General features: G+C 48.7%; 1 protein-coding gene across 1 annotated transcript; it reads right to left on the reverse strand.

Moving 5' to 3' along the window:
* Positions 1-4113: 4113 nt before the first annotated feature.
* Man2a2 (mannosidase alpha class 2A member 2) lies at positions 4114-23691 on the reverse strand. Its single transcript, XM_046437881.2, has 24 exons — positions 23458-23691; positions 23040-23210; positions 22071-22220; positions 21193-21450; positions 20977-21121; positions 20681-20852; positions 20158-20285; positions 19754-19927; positions 19190-19376; positions 16685-16862; positions 16248-16450; positions 15915-16097; positions 15676-15790; positions 15407-15474; positions 15075-15240; positions 14188-14424; positions 13351-13473; positions 12962-13076; positions 12538-12671; positions 12196-12337; positions 10274-10407; positions 7731-7925; positions 7470-7580; positions 4114-6771 (listed from the first exon to the last, which is right to left on the reverse strand). Exons 3-24 carry the CDS (start codon positions 22200-22202, stop codon positions 6619-6621), a joined length of 3453 nt encoding a protein of 1150 aa, XP_046293837.1. The 5' UTR covers positions 22203-22220; positions 23040-23210; positions 23458-23691; the 3' UTR covers positions 4114-6618.

Below are 23691 nucleotides of genomic sequence, written 5' to 3' on the forward strand. Positions count from 1 at the left end.
TGGGGAGGCAGTTCCGGTGAGTGAATCTGTTGTTGGTTAGCTGATCAGTGCTAAGCAGCTAGGGTTTTTTTAGTTGTCTTGAAAAGCAGTCAAACTAGGGACTGTTTCATGTAGGACCACGGTGGTTATTTATCCAAATGAAGGTACCAGTATAGGGTTCCTCGAAAAAAGTAGGTGAAGGGCAACAAAAAAGCTGACATTGAAATAAAACTGTCCCAGGTTTTGATCGACGTTCAGCGTGATCCTCTTAAGGCAGACCAGGGTATGGTACATTTTGGTTTTAATTTAAAATCAGTTTTGCGTCGGGCACAGTGATCCACGCCTGAAATCCCAGCGTCTCCTTAGGCTGTGAAGCAGGAAGATCTCAAAATTCAAGGCCAGTCTGGGCAACTAAGCGATACCCTGGCTGGGGGTGTAGTTCAGTGGCTCAGTCCCCAGTACAAAAAAAAAAAAAAAAAAAAAAAAAATTTGCGGAAGCGCAATTGCAAGATTTTTTTTTTTTAACTTCCTTACACTTAAAATATTAACGTAAGTTTGCACGCAGTTCACAATAACCAAATTATGGAATCAGCCCACATGCCTATCACAGGTGGATAAAGAATATGTGAAATATATACATAATGGAGTTTTACTCAGCTATAAAGAATGAAATTGTGACATTTGCTAATATGTGGATGGAACTGGAGAAAATGCTAAGTGGAATAAATCAGTCAAGGTCGAATGTTTTCTCATATACAGAAGCTAGAGTAAATAAACAGGAAGATGGAGAGGGGAGACACCATGAAAATGGGAGATCAGTGGGGAGGAACAGTGGAATGAGGTTGACCAGATTGTGCTGTGTGTGTGTGTGAATGTGCCGCGGTGAAGTCTATCTTTATGTGTAAAGTGTCAATTTATAAAAACAATAAATAGATGGGGGAAATGGAGTAAAGTGGAGAAGAAGGGAAACGTACTAGGGACGGAAATGGGTCAACTTCTATTCCACACGTGTGATTATGTCAAAATGAACCTATTGTGTGTAGCTCTAATACGCCAATAAAACCATAAATAAGTCTGCAGTTTTTAAGTGATTTGAAGTTAAAAATTTTAAAGTTTTAGGACATTTAATAAACATTGATTCCCTCTGTACCTTTAGAATGCAAAGATGAAGACTGTCACAAGGTTTTTTTTTGTTTTGTTTTGTTTTGTTTTTTGTACCAGGGATTGAACTCTGGGGCACTCAACCACTGAGCCATATCCCCAGCCCTATTTTGTATTTTATTTAGAGACAGGGTCTCACCGAGTTTCTAAGCACCTCGCCAGTGCTGAGGCTGGCTTTGAACTAGCGATCCTCTGGTCTCAGCCTCCCAAGACACTGGGTTTACAGGTGTACACCACCAGGCCGGGCACAAGGTAACATTTTTAAAAGTTACTTCATATGTTTTTATAGACATCAGAAAAAAAATTTTTTTAAAGAGATGTCTGGCTGTGTTACCCAGGCTGGTCTTGAACTCATGGGCTCAAGATCCTCCAGTCTCAGTCTCCAGAGTAGCTGGGATTATAGGCATTCACCACTGCACCAGGCAAAGGTTTTCTTTTGTTTGGGGTTTTCTTTTGGTGCAGTGGATCAAACCCAGGGACTCCTGCATGCTAAGCACCCACTTTACCACTGAGCTACACCCCCAGCTCTTAAAAGAATTTTAAGTTATGGTAAAATGTAAGAAAATCTACCATCTTAGCCATTTTTAAGTGCACAGTAGGTGGCATTAAGTAGATTCACATTGTGCCAGGATGGTGATGCACATCTGTATTCCAAGTGCCTTAGGAGGCCAAGACAAGAGGATCTCAAGTTTGAAGCCAGTCTCTGTGCAACTTAGCAAGACCCTGTCTCAAAAATAAGGGCTAGGGATGTAGCTCAGTGGTAGAGCACCCATGAGTTTAATCCCCAGTACCAGACACAAAAAGGAAAAAAATATGTATATTCACATTGTTGTTTAACCATCACTACCATCCAGCTTCAGAATTTTTTTCATCTTTATTTTTGTGTGTGTGTGTTCTATAAGTGATTGGAGCTTTATCACTAAAGTACATCTACACCCCAAGTTTTTTTTTGTTGTTGTTGCTGTTTGGTATGGGAAGGGCATGAGGCCTTTTACAAGGTCCTTTATCTTATTCACCAGAAAGAAGCCCTTAAGACCTAATAACCTCCCAAGGCCCCATCTCTTCATATTGTTGCACTGGAGATTGTTTCAACATGAATTTTGGAGGGACACACATTAAAACCATAGCACTACATTCTTACAAGGAAATCTTTCTTCTGAGGGACCTTCTCAAGTCCTCTACCCTGTTGTCAAATCTTCAATCCTTGTCACATTCTAGATACCTAGGAATCCTCACCCCCAGCTCAGGCATCCTGTGCCAAGGCTACTCTAATTATGTGGAGTTCACATTTAGTTCAGGTTTATTCTCTACTAGGGAGGTCCAAAGTCAGTAGCCAATTTGGATGAACACTTTGTATTGCCCTATCGGTCCTGGCAATTATGATCTGGATTTTTTTCCCACTGACCTAAGTTATGCTTCAAGGGATCTGTCATCTCTTACTGAAACTTGCCCTTTGAATGTCCTTTGCACACATTTTCGTTAGGGAAGAACCAAGTTTTATGTTTTTGGTACCAGGAATTGAAACCAAGGGTGTTTACCCACTGAGCCTCATTCCCAGCCCTTTTTATGTTTTGATACAGGGTCTCCCTAAGTTGCTGAAGCTGGCTTTGAACTTGCAATCCTTCTGCCTCAGCCTCCTGAGTCACTGGGATCACAGGCATGCAGCATCCTTCCCAGCAAGAACAAAGATTTTGTTGGGAGATCTTTACCTTGGAGGATCTCATTCCTACTACTCTAGAATGACCCACGACTCCAGTGCTATTTCCTTTTGCTGACCACAATCACATCAGGCAGGTCAAGTTCGGGCTAAAGATGTTATCTGCACAGGTGTTCAAGGTTACAATCATGCCCTATGCAAGCCACATCTGAACACTGGGCCTGGTTCTTTCTGCATGGAAAGACCCAGCTCTTTGCCTGTGCCTGCCTTTCTTTCCATGCTTCCAACTAGACATACAACTCTTTCCACTTCAAAAGAAATGTGTGGTTCTAAGTAGATGAAAGGTTGCAGAAAGCAATCAAATCTTACTTCTGGGTGAAGTTACTTCTGGTTCTAGGTTTGATTAAAACCGTAAGCCTCAGTGCTGGAGCTCCATGATTAAGGGTTGTTGCTTGCTTTAAAACAGTAGGCCTAGGGCTGGGGTTGTGGTAGTGGTAGAGCGCCCACCTATCATGTGTGAGGCACTGGGTTCAATCCTCAGCACCACATAAAAATGAAACATATTGTATCCCACTTACAACTAAAAAATTAAAAAACAAAACAGTAGGCCCATTTACAAATCTTGTGCTCTCAAGAATCAACTGGATGCTTATTCAAAATGCAAATTCTAGCCTGGTACAATGGTGTATGCCTACAATCCCACTGGCTCAGCACCTCACTGAGGCCTGGTTGGGCAATTTAGTGAGACCTCAACTCAAAAATAAAAAGGTTTGGCATGTAGCTCAGTGGCATAGCACCCCTGGGTTTTTAATCACCAGTATCCCTCTATCAACAATAACATTCTTTGGTGTGGTCTCTTGCTCCCAGACAGGTTCAAAGGTTGTACCCTATGCACTAAAACAGGCTTTTGTTTCTTGCTACTGTTGCAGCATCAGACTTAGGACAGCTGTGGCTCTGCTCCAGACATCATTGCAACACCCAGACCAAAGGAGAATCCCTATTTAGGATAAGACAGAAACCCATACTTCCAACTAGGAACTCTGATGATCCCTGAACCACTTTTTTTTTTTTTTTGGACATTGAACCCAGGAGGGCTTTACCACTGAGCTAGATCCCTGGCCATTTTTGTTTAGAGACAAATTGCTGGGGCTGGCCTCAAACTTGGAATTCTCCTGCCTCAGACTCGACTGCTGGAATTACAGGCATGTGTCACCATGCCAGGGTCTGGACCATATCTTGAACAATGCTGCCTTATTATTTTAAAAGGCTAGTGTATAACATAATTCCTGTCAAGACAAATAATTTCACTGCACATCTAAGACCTCCAAAGATAATATCCTTTATTCTGCTAATTTCCTAGGGGTTCACAGATTCTCTCTTATCATTTCATTACAAATCATATACTAGCAAATAACACTTGCCGTAATTGCTTAGCAACCTTTACCAATATGGTTATAACTCCTATTCGTGGAGCTCTTCTGTGTACGAGGCACTATGCTGAGTACTTCACATTTGTTACCTTAGTTCTTCCATCAGGTTATGGACAGGATTCCACGAGCTATGGCCTGACATTGGCACAAAGATTCTGGCAAACCCACAAAAACTTGGCCTTGTCACTCTTTGAGATTTCAGATGGCTCCTGGCAGGCCCCCAGTGACTTTGAGGACCCTAAAGCAAATTTTCTAATCATACTGATTTTTACTACACCACAAATATTTTCTCCCACATCTGACATTTATATTTCAACCTGATGTTTCTCATAGCACAGAAACTCAATTTTGTGTGTCTGGTAAGATGTTTTTCTTTTTGGTTTCATGTTTTCAAAAGACCTTCCTACATCAGTTATAAAAATATATTTTCTTATTTTGTTTTTTTCCCCCTCTCAAACTAATTTTTGTGGAAACTGAGGTAGAGATCTTACTCTAATAAGTCATCTCAAAGTATTATTTATTAAATAATCCATCTTTTCCCCCATTTAAAATACTCCCATTTAAAAAAAAAAAATTTACCATATACTAAATCCCTATGTACCCAGGACTGTTTCCGGATTCTCCATACTGTCCCATCTGTCTGACCCAGTCTGTTATACTAATTAAATTCATGCTAGCCAGAGTCCTTTGGGAAATCTGGTAGGACAAGTGCCTTTTACCCACCTCAGCACCATCACTGGACTCATCGCCATTCGGAGATACCTTGATATTCTCATGCCTTTACTCTTCCAAATGAACTTCAGAAGCTACTGAATTTCAAAAAGTATCCAATCTCATTGGAATTACATTGAATTGAGCCGATTTAGGGAGAACCAAAATCTTTACAGGAACATGTTTAGTACTGGCTCAATTTACAGAATGCACTTCCTAGGTCTTCAGCCAATTCTGCTGGATTTCATAGGCAGGCTGCTTTAGGGTCTATAGATGATGGCAATTATAACCCTTCCTTACCTCCTTCACTTGACTTGTTGCAGGGGTAAGTAATGCCAGACACTGCTAAACCACAGCACCCCTGGCTAGTTTCTTACCCTCATTGGGAATGCTTATGGTGTTTGACTCTTCAGAGTGCCATTAACTGTTTCTGACATGGACCTTTTCTAGATTAGTAAGTTTCTTTCTTAGAATTTTAAGAAGGGGTGGATTTTATTTTTGTGGTGCTGGGGATCAAACCCAGAGCCTCATGCTTGCTAGGCAAACACTCTACTCACGAAGCCACATCCCCAGCCCTAGGGGGGGGATTTTAAATTTTATCAAATATCTCTTCAGCATCTATAGAGACTATTATAAATTTTTCTCTATTATTTGAAGCTGAAATGAAGACTCATGAGCAGTCCTACCACTTCCTAATTTAGTCTACATATCCCTCATCCCCCGTGTCAAGAATTGAATACTGTAAAAGGATGGGCCAAAGGTGAGGCTTCGAGGCCTGCTAGGCATGGCACCGAAAGTCGTCTCAAGTTGCCCAAGCCTGGAGGGTCTTGGAGGTTTCACTTTCTTTCCAGGACCAAACCCCTCATGATAGAAAGTTCTTGGAGGCAGTAGTGCAGAGAGTAAAGGGAACAAACCAGAGTCAGGTAGGGTGGAGAACCCCCGCTAAGCCCCAGCCACCAATCCCATTAATCAACACACAGACAAACTGCCCAATTTGAGATGGGGGTTTTGGTATCTGAAATGTTCTATGCCCTCTGGCCATAAGTCTCTAGTGAGTCCTTCCTGCCATCCTGCAGCCCCCACCAGGATGTGCAGGCCCAGTGGCATTTAGGGTAGAGCCATCACAGAAAGCAGAAAAGCCTTCAGGCCCTTAGGAGAAACTGCGATTCCTTCTACTCCTCCACCCCACCGCTAACTGTGGGTCCCCATCCTTCTCTTCCCACTGATCCTGCTCCTTATACCAGGATACATGGTCTCTTCTTCACCACAGGATTCCCCTAGAGTAAGCTCTCATCTGTAGTCACCCGACACTGGGCCTTACCCACTTAGCTTCCCTGACCTCCTGTCTGTCCCCACTCCTCCCACATCCCACTTTGGGAAAAGGATGGGTACTTGAGCTTGTGCCCAAGCATGTGGCCACTCAACCCAGAGCAGAGTCTGGTACCATCAACCCCGACCAATGGCTTCCTCTCCCTCATCTCACCAGCATCTGCCCTACCTGCCCACCACTGGGCATTGCCCTAAATACAGAAGGAACAATAAACAAGATGAGGGGAGAGCCCAGTCTGTCAGGTTTTAGAGGCAGATTGGATGGGATACCCAGTGTGGCTTGTCCAACCCATTCTCAGTGTTAAGAGGCAGTCTTTGTGGATGAGCTTTTTCTTCAGGCCACAAGAAGCCTTAACCCAAGCGGAGGCGAAAGGTGGCGATCTCCATGGGTTCCAGATAGATGTCAGTGCTGTTGGAGGGTGAGGCTAGAGGGTACAATAGTGTCAAGGAGGTTGGCTGTAGGAATCCCACATCCAGGCCATGGAAAAGGCTACCTAGGGCTACCTGTGGAGAGAGAAGACACCGGGCTGTGCTAGATACTCCTAAACAGAAACACTTGTCATCTACATCACTAGTGTTAACTCTTTAGCAATCTGACAGAGTAACTCAGTATTAGAGTACTTGCCCACCATGTGCAAAACCCTAGTTTCAGCACTTCAAAAAAAAAAAAGCAACAAGGCTTCATACATATATACATTGGTATCCAACCTCCAGGGCTCACCGAGATTTGCTCAACCCCAAAGCCCATCTGTGGATCTCAGGGTGGGAACCATTTCACTGAGATGCAACCACTTTGAGGACAGTGACTAATCTTCTAAATCACCAGTGGCTTGCAAAGAGTCTGGCATATGAGGGCATTTAATGCCAACTGAAACCACAAATACAGCTCACAAAGGACCAGCATCATGGATTTAGTTTTACATGCCTGGTGTTACGTCCCTGATCCTCAGGGAACAGAAGTTCTCTAGCTCCATGCCATGTCTGGAGCTGCCCCTACCAAGGCCTCAGTTACTGAAAACATGTGTCAATGGCTTCCTCCTTTCTCTATGGAAAGCCTTGAAATGAGTGACACTTTCTTCTTTCATCCTGCTGTCCAACCCCAGTCCTCTCCCCATAAGCTCTTGCTCTTATATTCCCAGTGCCTCAGCTTCCCTGCCTCCCCACATCAGGTGTTTCACCTTCCATCCCTGGGACCCACTCACCTTGCCCTGGCTTGTGGTACAGTTGAAGCCCAAGTTCTTGGCCTCAAGGCTGCAGTCAAAACCCTTGCGGTGTAAGATAAATGCAGTGTCTGATGAGGGCAAGTTATCTTCCTGGACAACAGGAGGAAAGACAATGACTGGCAGGGCTCTGCAGAATTCAGAAAGGCAGCAATACCCTGCCCAAAAGGCAAGTGCTGGGAACAGGGAGTGAGGGGGACCAGAATTTGGTCCTGGAAGTTCTGAGCCCAAAGGGACACTCACCTCGCCTGGAAGCGTACGTAGGTTGAGCAAGTGGAAGTCACAGGGCAGTGCGGAAGCCAGAGGATGAAATGAGTGCAGACTGGAGCCTGGGAGCTGCCTCTTGGCTACGGGCAGGGCAAGCACAGGGGTATTCAGGTACATGGAGGTCAGGTGGCTGAGGAGGGATGGGTAGCTGGTAGAGCGGCCTTCTTGGACCTGCAAGATGGACCGGAGATATGAATGAGGGAGCAAAGCCAGGCTAATAGGTAAAGGTGAGGCAGAGTAACACTACACCAGGCCAGTTCCTTTGGCAGGAGCTTTCCTGGTGTTGTCTGGATGCAGGCACTGCCTGGCTCCAGATCCTGCACCTTTAACTCTTCATTGTAACTACTTTCCATAATACCCAACTCAGAGGGCTATTTTACAGGCCACTTCTTCCCTACGTTTTATTATTATTTTATTATTACTCCAAAATATATCATGAGCAACATTCATCAGTGACACCTCCCATCAGAGATCCTCAGTGCAGGTGGGGAATGAAGACACTTCACCATGGAGGATGGGCCTTGGATGGACAAAGTGTTCTGAGCCATCCTGTGGTCTCCAATAACACACCATACCCACTGTGCCAGCTTGATGCCCAGGACAATGGTCCCCCATGGCTCTGCCAACTGAAGACGACTCCTTAAGATAGCTCCCCGACATGTCACACTCATGGATCTATGTGGAACTTTCCCTCAAAGCTGCTGCTTTTCTGTGTTCTGATTTCTGTCCCTATTACTACTCTCCTAGTTGCCCAGAATCTCACTTCCCTCTACTTTGATCTCCAGGGACAGGTGGTTACCAAACCCTCCTCCATTCCGCCTCTGCAGTATACCGTTAGCTACCCCAATTCCTTTCTCCCACCCATGGCCTGGTTCAAGTTCAACCCACCAACACTTCCTATTTGAACAACCTTCAAATTCTTACTCATGCCTGTCTTCCTACACACAAAGCCACCGGCTCCCTGCTGTTGGAATGATATGATGAGTAGAGTCCATGTAGTGTCCCTCCCTGCTCAGGTCTTTCCTTGGTGTCCAGATTCTTTGGCCAGACATTCATGGACTCTGCAGTCTGCCCCTACTATCCCACAATGCTGTATCCCAGCACTTGCCCACAGAGCTTTCTGTAATAATGGAAATGTACTGTAACTGCACTTAGCCAACTTGGGACCACTAACGATTTGAAATGTTGCCAGTATGAATGAAAAACTGAATTTTTAATTTCATTTTATTTGCATAGCCACATGTGGCTGGTAGCTACCATAATGGACAGTGCAGCTCCCACTCATATTCTTTCTTGCCTTCCACCCATTCCCTGGGGTGTGTGTGTTTGTGCTTTGATAATGGGGATTGAACCTAGGGGCACTGGATCACTGAATTACAGTGATCCAGTGCCCCTAGGTTTTGATTTTTTAGTTTTTACTTATTTATTTTTGTATGTGGTGCTGGGGATTGAACCCAGGGCATTGTGCATGCAAGGCAAGCACCCTACCAACTGAGCCATATCCCAGCCCTTATTTTTTTTTATTTTGAGACAGGGTCTCGCCAAGTTGGTTAGGGTCTCACTAAATTTTTAAGGCTGACTTTGAACTTGCAACACTCCAGTCTCAGCCTCTCAAGATGCTGGGATTACAGGCATGTGCCACCACGCCTGGTACCCAGTCATTTTTGAGAAAGCTTGCTAAGTTCCTGAGACTGGCCTCAAATTTGAGATTCTCCTGCCTCAGCCTCCTGAGTCACTAGGATTACACAAGTGTGCCACTGTGCCCAGCTCATGTGTTTATATCATAACCCCATTTATCAAAGCCGCTCTTGGAAGACACATCCTCCAAGAAAATTGTCCTTGATGTCTTCAGGACCAGCGGGACACATCCATTTCTACTCTGTACTTTTACACTCAGAGTTGACTCTACCCCTACTCACGGGGAAATTGCTAAAAGTCAGCAGCATCATATGCACTGATGGCCCCCTCAGGTCCTACAGCACAGCAGGGGCTCAGTATCCATGTGATTAAGGAGTGACTGAGCCCCAGACATGTGACACTAGACAGCAGGCTCCAGCTACAGTGACGGCTTGCTTATACTAGTTCTCTAGTCCCATCGCTGTCCCTTACCTCTTGGTCACTGCTCCTGCTGCTGTGAAAGATCAAGTCCCTAAACATGGCTGCCAGTTTGGAGAAATAGCCTGGCTGGTGGGGGCAAAGAAAGCCATGATTATGAGCAGGGTTGGAGCAGAAGGTTAGAAAATGTTGGGGCGAGGGGAGGGAAGAAGGATCACAGAGGAAGGTGGCAAATGAACATGAAGGGAACTTAGGAAACAGGATGCAGCCAGAAGAGGAGGTGCCAGGTTGCATGAGATGGATCACAAAATGACAGAAAGTCGCCCGCCACAACCCAGGAATTAAGCCCTCTCTGTCTATCCCTTGCCCTCCTCCACCTATGCTCAAATCCTTGGCCAGAACCCCAGGGCCACCCATAAGAACGAGCTTGCTCTGACTCCCTGGGCACTGGGATCAGATTTTACCTCACTGCCCACGGTTCGACGTTCTAACAGGAGGCGGAAACGGTTGCAGGTTCTCTTGTTGTCCTTGAGCCCTTGACCTAGTCCCCGGTTGTCATCCTGCATTAGCCGACGGTCTAAGATCACCTCCAGCTGGCCTGGGGAAGTTCACAGTGAGTCCACAGACTGCCATCCCAATCCCTAAGCAGACACTGGCCTAAGACAAGAATCCCAGCCCCAGGCCCTAAACCCAGTGAGGCAGACAAGAAGCTGAGTCATTCACAAACTAGGAGGGAGCTGAATGTGGGGCTGGTCCTGTGTCCTTGTTCTACAGATGAAGAAATAACAGGCCCCAAAAGGGACAGGCTGACCCTGGCCGCTCACTCTGAGTCAGGAGTCGGACCTAGGCTCAGGGGACCCAAGCAGGAAACCCTATTAAGACTGGCCACATGAAAAAAACAAACAGAAAACAGAGCAACACCATCTGTAGTGTGGCTGCAGATTCCCTCATTGGGGGCTGGTTTCTCAGACTGGGCAGTTCTGTTGTGACCAAAACCTGTTCTCCTACCCTTGCTCTACATGAGAACAGCTAGAAGGCCCAGCAGGCCAGACTTGGTCCTAACAGCCTTGTCTGTCAGAAGCTGGGTTGTACAGAGTCTGTGTAGGTCCAGTGCTCCTCATGCAAAGGTAGATCAGACAGGCTCAATGGGGCCTCTAGGCTGTCTTGGGGCAAAGAGATGGCAGATGACCACCTCAACTTTTTTTTTTTTTTTGGTAGTACTAGGGATTAAACCCAAGGGTACTTTATCACTGAGCCCAGCCCATTTTTTTTACTTATGTTAAGTCTTGTTAAGTTGCCCAGGCTGGCCTGAAACTTGCCATCCTTCTGCCTCAGACTCCCAAAATGCTGGGATTATAGGCATGCAACACGGAGCAGGCTTCCCTCAGCTCTCCTGAGGGAAGGCCACACCAGCTTCTCACACAGAGATGGCCCTGCTTCCCTTTCACTTCCACAGCCCTGACTCTGACTTCTGTAGTCTTTTTACCATGAGCAATCACAGAAAGTCATCTCGAAACCCTAAAATGAATCCTTTGGATAGAAAACAATCATTTCTTAACACAACAAACCCAGCAGGGCAGAAGGAGATAATCAAGCAAGAACACTGAGCTGTAGTCAGGAATCATGAGGTGGAGCAGCTGGGGCAGAGGGCAGTGTAGCCACACTCGCTCCTAGGGGAAGAAGGCCCCACCCTTCCACCACGCCCACACACACAGCCTTGAACCCACAGCAATTCAGCCTTCACAAAGGCTCTGTCCCATAGAAGACTTCAAGGGCCAAATTTAATTTTCCCCTGAGGCTATGGGAGCCACCTGGAGCTCACCCAGCATGATCAGTGGCCAGCTCTGATTCCACACCAGTGCGCTTCATGCCTTGGTTTTTTTGGTTTTGTTTTTTCAGTGCTGAGGATGAAACTCAGGGTCCAGCTTTGATTCTTTAAAGTGTCATCTTTTCTTCTATTGACCTTTAGCAGGTCATTAGAACGAGACAAATTTTTCTCCTTTTCTAAATATTTCACTATTAACATCAAGTATGCTTTTTAACTATCCATAATCTCATCTCTGGCCAGAATAAGGGTCACACATCTCATTAGAGAGTCACCATTTAATAACCTGATGCTTCTTGAGGGGACCTAACAGGACACCTGCCACTCAACGGCCACCCAGCTGCCTCCTCCAAGAGAGGAGAGAGCAATGCCTGCTTTCCTCCTATGGCCAGCTCTTGACGAGTGACAGAAGCTGAGGATGGCTCATCCCTCCTGCAAGCACAGAGGTGATGCAGACAAGAAAGACACTGAGAGAGGCCTACAGAGTGGAGACCCTCAAGGGTGTGATGAGCTGCTCCTCCCTGCCTCACACCCTCTGCAGAGCTCCTATTCTCCACTCACCATCCCTGAGGCTGGAGACGCCCAAGGCCTGAGCAGTGTGTAGTGTGAGGCGCTTCTGTGCATCCTGGATGTAGGCCATAACTGGCATGGGGTAGAAGTTAGCCTGCAGGGGCAGCTTCTTTAGATACCTCCGGGGCTGCACCTGTGGGGCCAAGGCCAGCAGGTCAAGGGCATCTAGGGACTCTTTGGGTCTTAAGGCATCCCCAGTCTGAAGGTGTCCCTGATTACTCTCATTTCCAGTTTCTTCTTTTACATCAGGGTAGACCACCCCCCATGTCCTGTGACGGAGGCCAAAAGCACAGTCCAGGTCTACTCTGATTAGGGCTCCAGCCCAGGAATCACCTGAAAGCCATTGAGGTCTGTGAAGAAGGTTCCCTGGCTGTCAATGTCTGTGTGGATGCGCAGGGCCAGCTCCTTGTTGACATAGTCCCGGATGTCCACCACGGATGACACATCCAGAGACAGCCCCTCTACCCCTGGCACAGGGAAAAAGGGGAGGGCATCAAGAGGAGTGAGAATAGGCCATGGATGAGAGCCTGGGCCAGGAAATCAAAGCTGAGCTGGGGAGAGGCTCTGCCCAACCCCCACCAAGCAATTCCCAGGGCATTTTTGAATGACCTTTTCTCTAAGAGAATTAAACATACCCGTCTTATGTGAAACACCTGTTGGGAGCAGATGTGTAAACAAAGGAGGGGCAGGAGGAGCAGCACATGAGCCCAGGGAGCCCACACTTCCTTTCCCACCCTTCCTTGTTCGCAGGACTCACCAGGCAGGTTATAAAGCCGGACCACCTGGTGAACATGCTCATAGTAGGCAACCACCTCTGAGTAGAAAGGGCCTTCGGTGACACGCAGCACAGGGGGGTCCTTGGGGGAATAGGGCTGGAGAAAAAGCAGGTGGCCACTGAGCCCACAGTGTGGAAAGAAAAGCAGGAGTTGGCAGCCCAGGGTTGGGCGAGATGTCTCATCTCATCAGGGTCTGGCCTAACCACCCCGGGACTGAGCTGCCCAACCCGCCAACCTCCTCCAGGCATCGAAGACAAGTCTTCCTGCATGAAGTGATCATCCTGAGGGATGCCTGTACCCCTCTTCTGGCCCTCCCTGATAGTGAAAAATACCAAGGCCTGCCGGGTTTTGTGAGACAACTCTCAGGTACCTTGGCCTCGCCGTCAGGCAGGAAGAGGTAGGCTCCACTCTTGTCCTTGGATGTACGAGTGCCATAGATGAGGAATTCCATGTTCATCTGCTGGTCCTGCTCCTCATCCACCCTTCGTATGCTCTGCCAAAAAACACAGCCCTGACCCCTGGCCCCACACCAGCATGTCAGGCCTGCCCCCTGGAGGGCACGGACTAATTTCCCCACGGAGCCAAGCCCAGTGCTACAAGTTTGGATCTTAAGTGTCTCTCAAAGGTCTGTGTATTAAAGGCTTGTTCTCTGTTGTGGGGCTACTGGAGGGAAGCAGAAGCTTTAAGAAGTAGGGTCTAGTGGGAGATTTTAGGTCATTAGAGGCATGCCCTTAAGGGGGAGAGTGAGTTCACTCACTCAGAGCCATGAGTGAACAGCTCTGCTCTAAGCTCCCCACCTGATGTTGCTGCCTCACCATAGGCCCAAAAAGCAGTGGTTCCACTCTTTTGAACTGTCCTAGAACTGCAAGCCAAAGTAAACCTTTTTGCTTTGTAAGTTGATTACCTCAGATACTTGTGCATATTTTTTTTCCTTTTTTGTTGTTCATTTTGTGGTGCTGGAGATCAAACCCAGGATCTCGTGCATGCTAGGCAGGTGCTCTAGCACTGAGCTATGTCCCCAGCTATCTCAGGTATTTGTCACAGTAACAAAAGGCTAACATACCTAGCTTCCTCATGTTGTCAGCTTGGAGCAAAGATGGCCCATGCCCAAGTCACTGTCAGGTGGCAGCAGCACTTGGGGTAGGAAAGCAGCTCTGCCCAACCCCACTGGCATGCACACCCTTTCCCACCACCCCTGGCCCTTTACCTTTGGGAGCCCAGTAAGGCCTGAGAACCAGACCTGCATGTAGCGGTTGCTGAGGGCAAAGTCACTGGATCCTGAGTCAATGACATGGAGAGGAAATGCATCATGCCTGCTCACAGAGAGCTGCCGGCCATGCAAGTAGACTCGCACAGAGGAGGGCAGTGTGCGGTGCCCATCCAGGCCCAGCTGTAGCTGCAGCACACCCAGGCCCAGGGCTGGCAGACGGATGGGCACAGATACCTGTGAGCACAGGAAGGGTGAGGAGGCATAGGCCATGGCCAAGGATCAATTCCAGATCCAGGAAGGGGAATTCTGGGGTACTGGGACATTTGCTTCCTAATAGTCTGAGCAAGCAACTACCCTGCAGGAGCCCTATCCCCTTCTCTGAAAATACTCCTTCTTGTCAGACTTAATCAGTCTCAAATGATACTTAAAAACTATAAAGTGGTAACCACACATTAAGCCTTCAACAAATATCTGTTGTGCTGTGACACATGCCTGTCATCCCAGCACTTGGGAGACAGAGGCAGGCAGATCACTTGAGCCCAGGAATTCAAGACCAGCCAGGGCAACAGAGCAAGACTCATAAATAAACAGACAGATACATAGATAAATATTTGCTGAATTAATGGATGAATGAAGAGGCCATTTTTATTATTACCATATCATCCTTCACTTTCCTTTCAAGGACAGAATCAAATCCTATCCTAAGAGTGACTAATCCTCTGGACAAGCCCTCTCCCAGACACCCATCCCCAGCCTGAGAAGTGAGAAAGGCACAGCAGAGAGGCAGGAACTAGATGTCCATGGGAGGGTAAGGCCCTGGCAAGAGGATACTGATTAGCAGAGGGGGCCAAAGCAAGGGCCCACCTGCCAAGCTCCTGCCTTACCTGGTAGACATCGGGGACCATGTCTGTGGCAGATCTCCAGTGTGCACTGATCTGCACAGCCAGGGGCTGACCCTCCTCTGAAAGAACACGCACACGGGGTGAGTTGACCAGCAGGGACACCACACTGAGCCGCTCCTGTTCCAGTGGGTTGAACAGCACCACAAACCTGTGGGTAGAGGGTGGGCTGAGCCAAGGGGCTGTTGCCACCAGCAGCATGGCAGGAACAGCAGCCAGGACAGAATCCTGCAGTGGGTCAGCAAGTACAGAGGTGGAAAGGCACTGGAAGCCAGGGAGTGGCTTTGCCCCTCGGCCCCTGGCCTGATCTGGCTCACCTGGGTGAGGAATCCAGCTGGATCACTGTACGCTCTGGCAGGGCATCATGATTTAAGCGGGTGTCATCCTGGAATTAAGTGGGTAAACAGGGAAAAAACATCAAGGGGCTTGGCCAGCCTGTCCTGGACGTGGACCACCCACTGTCCAGGACACAGAAATCTCATCCCCAGACAGGAAAGGAAGAAAGAGTAACACACCCGAAATGACAGTTGTTGGGATGGCACCCCCGCATGCTGGAGGGTCCATGCAGATCCAGGAGGGGGCTCACCATTTGGAGGAAGGGTGCCTCAGGGTCAAAGTGGTAGGTATCCTTGTCCCCTAGCACCAGATAATGAGCTGCATTGATGATAACCTGCTTCAGGCCAATGAGGGAGCGCAGGAGCCTGTGGCAGGGTAGGAGAGGAGACAGGGAGGAGATGACCAAAGGGAGGCAGCCTGCCCGCTGACCACCCTGCACATCCTCTTCTTGGGATGGTGGGTGGGTGGGTGAGAGGAGACAGCTCCTACCTGACACCATAGTCCACCACCACTGCCTCCTTGGCAGTTCCAGTGATGGCATCATGGTGCTGAAAGAGCCCCAGTGTGCGCCGAGCTTCCGTCAGGAGGGTGAAGTCAGACAGTGGGTACCGGCTGGCTAGTCCAGAGCGGCGGGCGTGGGTCACAGCCAGGCTGTACAGAATCTCTGCCCCCCTAGTCCAAGAGAAGAGTCAGCTGCCTGCCCACTCCACTCTGAGGGGCCATCCACATTCATTCCCTTTCCTTTCCCAACACTTCTCTTAAGCCTTGGCCTCTTGCCAAGCCAACTCTACTCCCCCAGCCTGCAAGGGAGTGGGGTCTCACCGAAGGTGGGCTTCTAGGACTCGGTCCAGACTCTTGTAGAAAGGTCTGGAAGTATAATAGCCTGTCCAGTAATGGTCCTCACGGTCCGCGTAGGAGAAGAAATCCCCGCTTAGCACAGGAAACCCTGGGGGCCGGGCCCCTGGTTCCACGCCTGTCCTCTTGTATAGAGCGTCAAAATAGTCAGAGAGGGTGCCAAACTGGGCCTGTGGGAACCCCAAAAATGAGCTCTCATGAGTTCCAGAGCCTCCTGGAATTCTGGTCACCAGTGCTGCAGCTGTGGAGGTCCACCTCAGCAGAGGGCATACCTTCTGGACCTAAAATAAAAGCTGGGGAGCCAGAAGTGAATTTTGACATAAAAGGGGAACCCTTGCTTTGGAGTAGCTAACGGGGATAGTCAGAGGAAAGCCCCCCTCCCTCAGCAATGCACCACCCCACACCTGCACGTGGAGTTCAGGCTTGCTGTTGAGGAAGTCAAAGAGCCGCTGGTAGTTGAAGAACTGGGCATCCCATTCCTGGGGCTTGTCATATCGGAAGTCATCGCCCAGTGGCACCAAGAGGACATTGCTTCGGAAGAGCCGAGACTTCTTCCTGTACTGGTCTAGGAGCAGGGCTGCCCTGAAGCAGGAAAGGACACAGGTTCCATATGAAGTCTCAGGGCTAAGAGATCTCCAAGCAGAGTCACCTCAAGAGTCAGCCCACTTTGAAACACCACTATGGAGTTGTTGTTCAGCCTGCAGATAGACACTTCCTGAGACAGGAAGCCCAGTCCCAGTGTTCTCTGGGACATTTCTGAGAACAGAAGAGTTCTTATCCTAGGCTGCAGTTGATGGCTTCAATTCCCTGATTCCACTTACGCCCTGTGACACAAGACAAATCAGTCCTTCCCCACGATTATCCTTCAGATACATCAAAGATGTGCTCATGCCCCTCGAGCTGTCAATTTGGTTCCTGGAGAACAATTTAGAATCTGCTCACCAGCAGTTCTCTGGCCAGTGACCTGAGTCAGGGCCCAGCACCTCATATGGAGGTCCACAGAGGGCAGACCCACCAGAGGAAGGCAGAACCACCCTCTTCAGCCAGGTCAGGACCCCAGAGAGCAGTGTGCAGAAAACTTCACTATCACCATGCTGATGGTCAGTTTCCATAGTTCTATGTATGTAGGTTTTTTTCCTTTACCTGAACTCACATGTTCTGTCTTCTGAAGCTAAGATGGAATCCTACATTTCTACCTGTTAAACCCTATCTGTCTTTTGGGAATCCCAGTTCTGAAGCTCCAGTGAACAATGCAGCACAGTACTATGGTGAAGAACCCAGACTCTGGAGCCAGATTTTGCTAGCTGAGTGACCTTAGGCAAGTAACTTAACCTCTTAGGGCTTCAGTTTCTGGAAAAATGAGGAAAACATCAGTATCATTACTGACACTGATGTCATTAACCCCCATGATGTTATAAGAATTAAAATTAATTGAATGAATTAATATTTAAGCAAGCATTTCAAATAGTGCCTGGCACATGGGAGGAACCATATACAAACATTTGCGTGTGTTTTTTCATCCATAGTATGGTTAAAATCAATAGAAAAATAGTGCCCCATAGCATATCATTGGAAAATCCTTTCTGTTTTCAGACCAACCTGTTAAATGACATGTTATGGATATCAAAGTCCTAGCAGTCACTAATCTAACTTAACAGGACAAGACAAGCTTTTTCTGTTCTATTTGGTTCTTAAAGAAAGGACTCCTCAAAGACCAACTACCCCTGATTTATCAGCTTAGCAAGCCCTTCAAAGGAAGAAATGTGGTTTTGTCTCCTGGCCTGTTCTCTGTGAACTGGGGTCAGAAACACAGATTGTCACTGCTGCTTTAGGAAAAACCACACCTACTTAATAGACCTATATTCCTGCCAGCAATCAGCATTTAGATTCCTGGAAACAAAAGACCATTTTCTTTCTCCTTTGGTCATAGGCCTCATCTCTTGTACATCATAGAAATCACAGCATTGCAACACAAAAACCAGTTCAACTTGTTATATTCTTGTTTTTTTTTTTTGTTTTTTGTTTTTTTGTGATGCTGGGACTCCAACCCAGGCCCTCACAAATGCTACCACTAAGCTACTCCCACAATCTTCAAATTTTTTATATTCTGGTGTTTCTTTTTTGTTTTTTTTTTTTTTTTTTTAGTGGAATCCAGGGGCACTTTACCACTGAGCTATATCCCCCACCCTTTTTGAGACAAGGGTCTTGCTCAATTGCCCAGGCTGGCCTTGAACTTCAGTCTTTCTGCATCAGTTTCTTGAGTCACTGGGATTACGGGCATGTACAACCACGCCCAGCAATGGCTCATTATTTTCTGAAGGTTTTCACTGAATCACTGTTTAGATCATGTTTAATCAACACTTTCTTAGTGGATTTCAGCCACTTTCCTAGTGCTGATTTCAGCCACAGTGATATCTTTGAGAGTCCGCAATTCTTTTCTCACAGGGACAAGTCTGTTTCCTCAGGGGGACTGAATACAGATCTGAATGGAATTCAGGTCCACTGAACACAGATCTTGGCTGACTTTGAGCCAAGTTAGAATATCTGAGCCAAATGAAGGCACATTTGCCTCAAGTTTGTAAGAAATTGTACCAATTTAATAATCATTCATCTGAGGCAGTCAACTGGCTCTGACAGCTTGCTGGGTCACCAGAAAACATAGTTCTTGGGGAAAATAAAAGTGTTCTGTAAAAGGCAGTTCCTTAGCACATTCTAGTTTTCTAGGAAGACTTCACAGCCACCACTGCAAATGCTGCAGGCCTGAACCCACTCTGAGCCCATACTCCATTTTCCAGATACCACCTGCACCATGCAGTCCCCGGACTCAGCAGAGCATGGCCAGGTCTCCTGACTCCTCTACGGAGCAAAAATGCTAACCCCATGCCCAGGCCAGAGCTGGAAACAGATACCTTTCTGCCACATTGGCCTCTGTGATGGCCCGGGGTGGCACTTTCCAAGGGCAGTTGATGCGTCCACCGGGCAGGCGTTTGAAATCAAACTGGCAGCAGATCTTGGGATCTGGGCCACAGGTATGAGGCACATCATAGCTGTAGAAGGGCATCATGTGGCAAAAGATGTCTGTGCTGGAATCCGAGTCTGCAGAAGACACATCACGTGGTCAACCAATGGCAAACAGCCTCAGGAATTGGGCATAGGGACTCCAGGAAGGCATGGATCTGCATAAGCTAAAGGTTGCCTGACAGGAGGGTCCAACTGGATTTAGGCTGTACACGACATACAGGACAGGGGACAGGATATGTGGGGCTCCAGGGCCCACAGGTCCTGTAGGGGAAGTCCTTGCACAGACAGCAGCCCTGTAGAAGCCACAGGTCAATGTGACCCTCCCCTAGCTTAAAGGAGAGATAGCTTCTGCCAGTCTTCCCTGAGAAGTGGAGTCTTATTTCTGACATCCCTGATCTTCCCCCCAGGGAAGTCTATGCTGCTTGGACCCCCTCTACCCTACCTGGCCTTACCCCAAGTCTGTCTCCACATGAACTCCAAGCTGTGGGTGGCAGCAAAGTGCTTCTTAATGGCATAATGTACCCTCTGGATCAACATGCTGGTCAGGTTGGCACGGCGCAGCAGGTAAGGCATGGTGGAGCTGTGTCCAAATGGGTCCACTGCCCAGCCAGAGCGTGGGGTTGCACCTAGGCAGGGTATGTAACCAGAGGCTCTGAACACCTCAGGGCCTGGCCTCTGGGCTCCCAGGTCCTAAGATCTCAGCTCTTGCCTTGCAGGGAGAAGATGCCATATGGACAGGCCCATGTTAACCTTGAGAAGAACTACCCCCTGACAATCCCTGTGCCTTACAGCATCATGTCACAGCACTCTGGGCCAAGCTATGGGGCCAGAACCCCACTTCTGGGCCTGGACTTACCAAGGTTTCTCTCCAGCCACTGGTGTCCCTCAATGAGCTGGTCAATCAATGCAAAGTAGTGGGAGTTGGCCTCATCTGGCATCACCCAGCCTCCTGTTGCAATCTCTAGCTGCCCATTTCCCACCAGCCTGAAGGTAAAGATGCATACTTAGCATGGGGTGGGGATGCTTGCCCAGTCCTGCCAACCAGAAGATGATGCTAGTGCCTGCATGTTCTGGCCCTACTAGGCTGGTTCACTCAAATCCAAGACTAAGAGAACACACACTTGCCCTCCTTTCCCTCCAGTCCAACCCCATGTTGTCCTGGCCCTGCTTATCTTGGGACTTTTGGGGGAAGGCCCCATGTTTCTTCTTCACTTACACTCAGACAACTCTGATATCTAACACTAGTGGCCCTCAAACCGTTGTTCCTCATTTCTGCCCCAGCTCCCTGTGCCTCTTCTTGCCACCTCAGCACCCACAGTATGAGACGAGACCTAGCCATTCAGCTCAGGCCCTCCAACGCCTCCCTAACTGCTACTGGCCTTCGGACTGCTGCTCTCTTTTGGGCATTGATGTTGTCCCACCACTTGGCAAAGAAGGAGACTTCTGCCCAGAGGAAGCGCCGCCGGGAGTCCTCCTGTAGCTTGGATACCATGCTGTTGAGGATGTGTTGGGTCTGCTCTGTGTAGTACTTGTCAAAGGTCTTGATCCAGCCTGGGGAGCCAAAAGAGTCTCCTGAGGATACCACCTTCTTCAATGATGCCATCTGCCCCTTCCTTACGTTTGCCATGAGAAAGCCCACTCCACACCCCCTCTTCTATGCCTACTAGACCTTCACCTGGGTCATTGTGTGAGTGGGGCACCACAAACACCTGCAGGTCTTCAGTATCCCAGTCATGTGGGCTGTAGGAGATGTCAAAGCCTTGCCTCCAAACGCCGCCCTCCACATTGTCAAATGGCAACTCTTCTGACACAGTTAGCATCTGCCAGGCAGGAAGGCAGTTCAGTGTCCCATCTGTGGTCACTGCAAGTCCCTGCCAGCTCTGATTCTTACCTGTAGCTCTGGCTTCTGGCCCCGGTCCTCCAAAGCAAACTGGCAATCCTGGGGGGAGATGGAGAAGAAGCTGGGCCGGGGCTCCGGGGGCACCACCCAGGATCCATTGGCTGTGTGGTAGGGCAGCAGAGCAGGTGGGCCTTCTGCATTGGCTGTCAGCTCCAGCACAGAGTCCTTGATGTGGCTGATAATTTCATGGTTCTCCTCCAACAGCTGCTCCAGCTGCTCAATGCGATTCTGCAGCACAGAAATTTGGCTCTGCCAGAAAAGCAAAAAACAATCACCCACAGCTCCTTATGCCATAGGGAAGGTCTCTGCTTAGTGTCTACCACCTGAGGCCTGACTATGAGCCCACTCTCCTCAATCAAAGCTAGACTGCAAGCCTACATAGATGGAAAGTTCTGGGAACCTCTCTACTAAGGACTAAGATCCATTTGGGTTAGAAGTTCTGTCACTTTCTAGCTCACAGATGGTAAAGGTTTCCTCTCACATGCCTATGCTCAATGATCAGTATTGCTTTTTGGAGCATGGAGCTGAGGACTGCACTGGGACTTAATGGGAAAAAATGCTGCAATCAATCAGCAACGTCTGCCAAAAATTCAGGAGGACACTTCATTTTTTTTTCTTCATTCTTTTTGTCATCACTATTTTTTGCTTCCTATTGGGGCTGGGATGTAGCTAAGTGATAAGTGTGCATGTTTAGCAAGCACAAGGCCTTAGGTTCAATCTCCAGCATAAAACAAAAACGAAAACAAAACAAAAACTTGCCTATTGAAAAGTAATGTTCCTATCCTGGGCTGACATAACTCTCCAGTCCAGGTGACAACCTGAACTCAGGTGATTTGTATATGAAGAGATTAGCAACCAGGCTTACTCACCCGTGGGAAGTTCCCACCATTCTGGTGTCGGGTGGGATCATGCTGTACTCTGTCCAGCATGAGGTACAGCGAAAAGACTGCCACGCAGAAGATAGCAGCCCCACACACTGTCACCTGCTTTTTCAGCTTCATACTGGCCTCCACACACCCCTAGCAGGAGAGACACCATCTGTAGCTCTGGCATGTAAAATCCCTTTGGTATCTTCCCACCAAATAGTTCCCAAGGGCTGTTCCCAAGGAACACCTATTTACCTGGCTCCAGTAAAAAGCTAACTCCTAAGCACAAGATCCCAACATTAGTTAAGTATCCTGACCCAACCCTGATTTTATTCTCTTGCTTCAGATTCCAAAAGCACAAGCAGCACATCTGGGACTGGTCCTGTCTGGTCCTGGAAACAGCTCTACCCCTAAGGTAGGATGATGCCCCCTCTCAGCTGATGATGTAAAATAGGTTCAAGAAAACAGAGTCCCACCTCTAGCCCCACATTTCACTACACAAATTCCTAATTGCAATCAGCTTTCCCCTGGGGCCTGCCCACAGGTGGAGCCTGTACAGGTTCCTTGGCCTTGTGCTTCTCCTTTCTAAGGAATAAACTGGTCTCTGATTTAAAGGTATAGCCAGAGGCCAAGAGGCAGAAAAGCCTTTCCACCAATCCTCTTGGATCAGACTGCCACTTAGCAAAAACAGTCTTTCGCACAGATCCTCAGTAAAAATAGTGAATGAATTTCTTTATAGAAAAGATGATGCTTCTGCTTCCAACATAAAGCTAGTCCTCCCTGTTCTCCTTTCCGTTAGTACTAATTCCTGTAGTGCAAAACTTTCAGTCCTGGCTTATAGAAGCTGTACGGGATCCCTGGGAAGCCAGCAAGATGCTGAAAGTCCCCTGGGTAGGGAGAGGCATAGCAGCTAGGCTGTGGGACAACTTCTGAGGACCGGAACAGCTGCCACCGCGGCTGGCCCCTACTTGCCTGGCAGGCGGAGGGAGGGCGGGACGGGACCACGCTCCAGAGACTTCTCCGGGCGCCCTGGGGCAAAGGAGCTCTGTTGCCTCTGCGTTGTGCCCTACTTAGCGCGATCTGATTCCTCTCAGGAGCCTCTGGGCAATTATTTTTAGCCCCTCCAGGCCAAAGTGGGTGGAGCTGGAGGAAGAGAGTTGGATCACAGGAGGGCTAGCACCTGCCGCCGGGTCTTCTTCAGCGCGCCCAGCCCCCTCCCGGGCCTCCCGGACTCTGCCCGCGCAGGAGACCGGAACGTCAGCTGCTTGGGCCGGGCCTTCCGCCCGGACCGACCTCTCAGCGCAGCGAGGTCTCTTAGCGCTCTAGTCGTCCAAGCCCGGCTGAGGCCGAATCAATTGGAACCCTCCCCCGCATCCGCTCGGCCCATTACCGTCTGCAGCTGGCCTCCGCGGCGCTCGGGACCCAGCCGGCCAAGCCGCGATCCCTCACATCCCTGGGGAAGGCGATCCCGCTCAGGCAGCGACGCAGGCGAAAGGCGGACTCCCGCCCACTGGTCGCCCACGGTTTCAAGCGCCGCAGCCGCGCTCCCGTGGGGGCCAAGGCCGCCAGCGCGCTCCGGTGCGCCCGCGCCGGTCCGCCAGCCTCCAGCGGCCACCCGGCCGAA

Source organism: Marmota monax, unplaced genomic scaffold (assembly GCF_021218885.2).
Source record: "Marmota monax isolate L192 unplaced genomic scaffold, Marmota_monax_Labrador192_F-V1.1 WCK01_AAM20220418_F8-fsc00005, whole genome shotgun sequence".
Lineage (NCBI taxonomy): Eukaryota > Metazoa > Chordata > Mammalia > Rodentia > Sciuridae > Marmota > Marmota monax.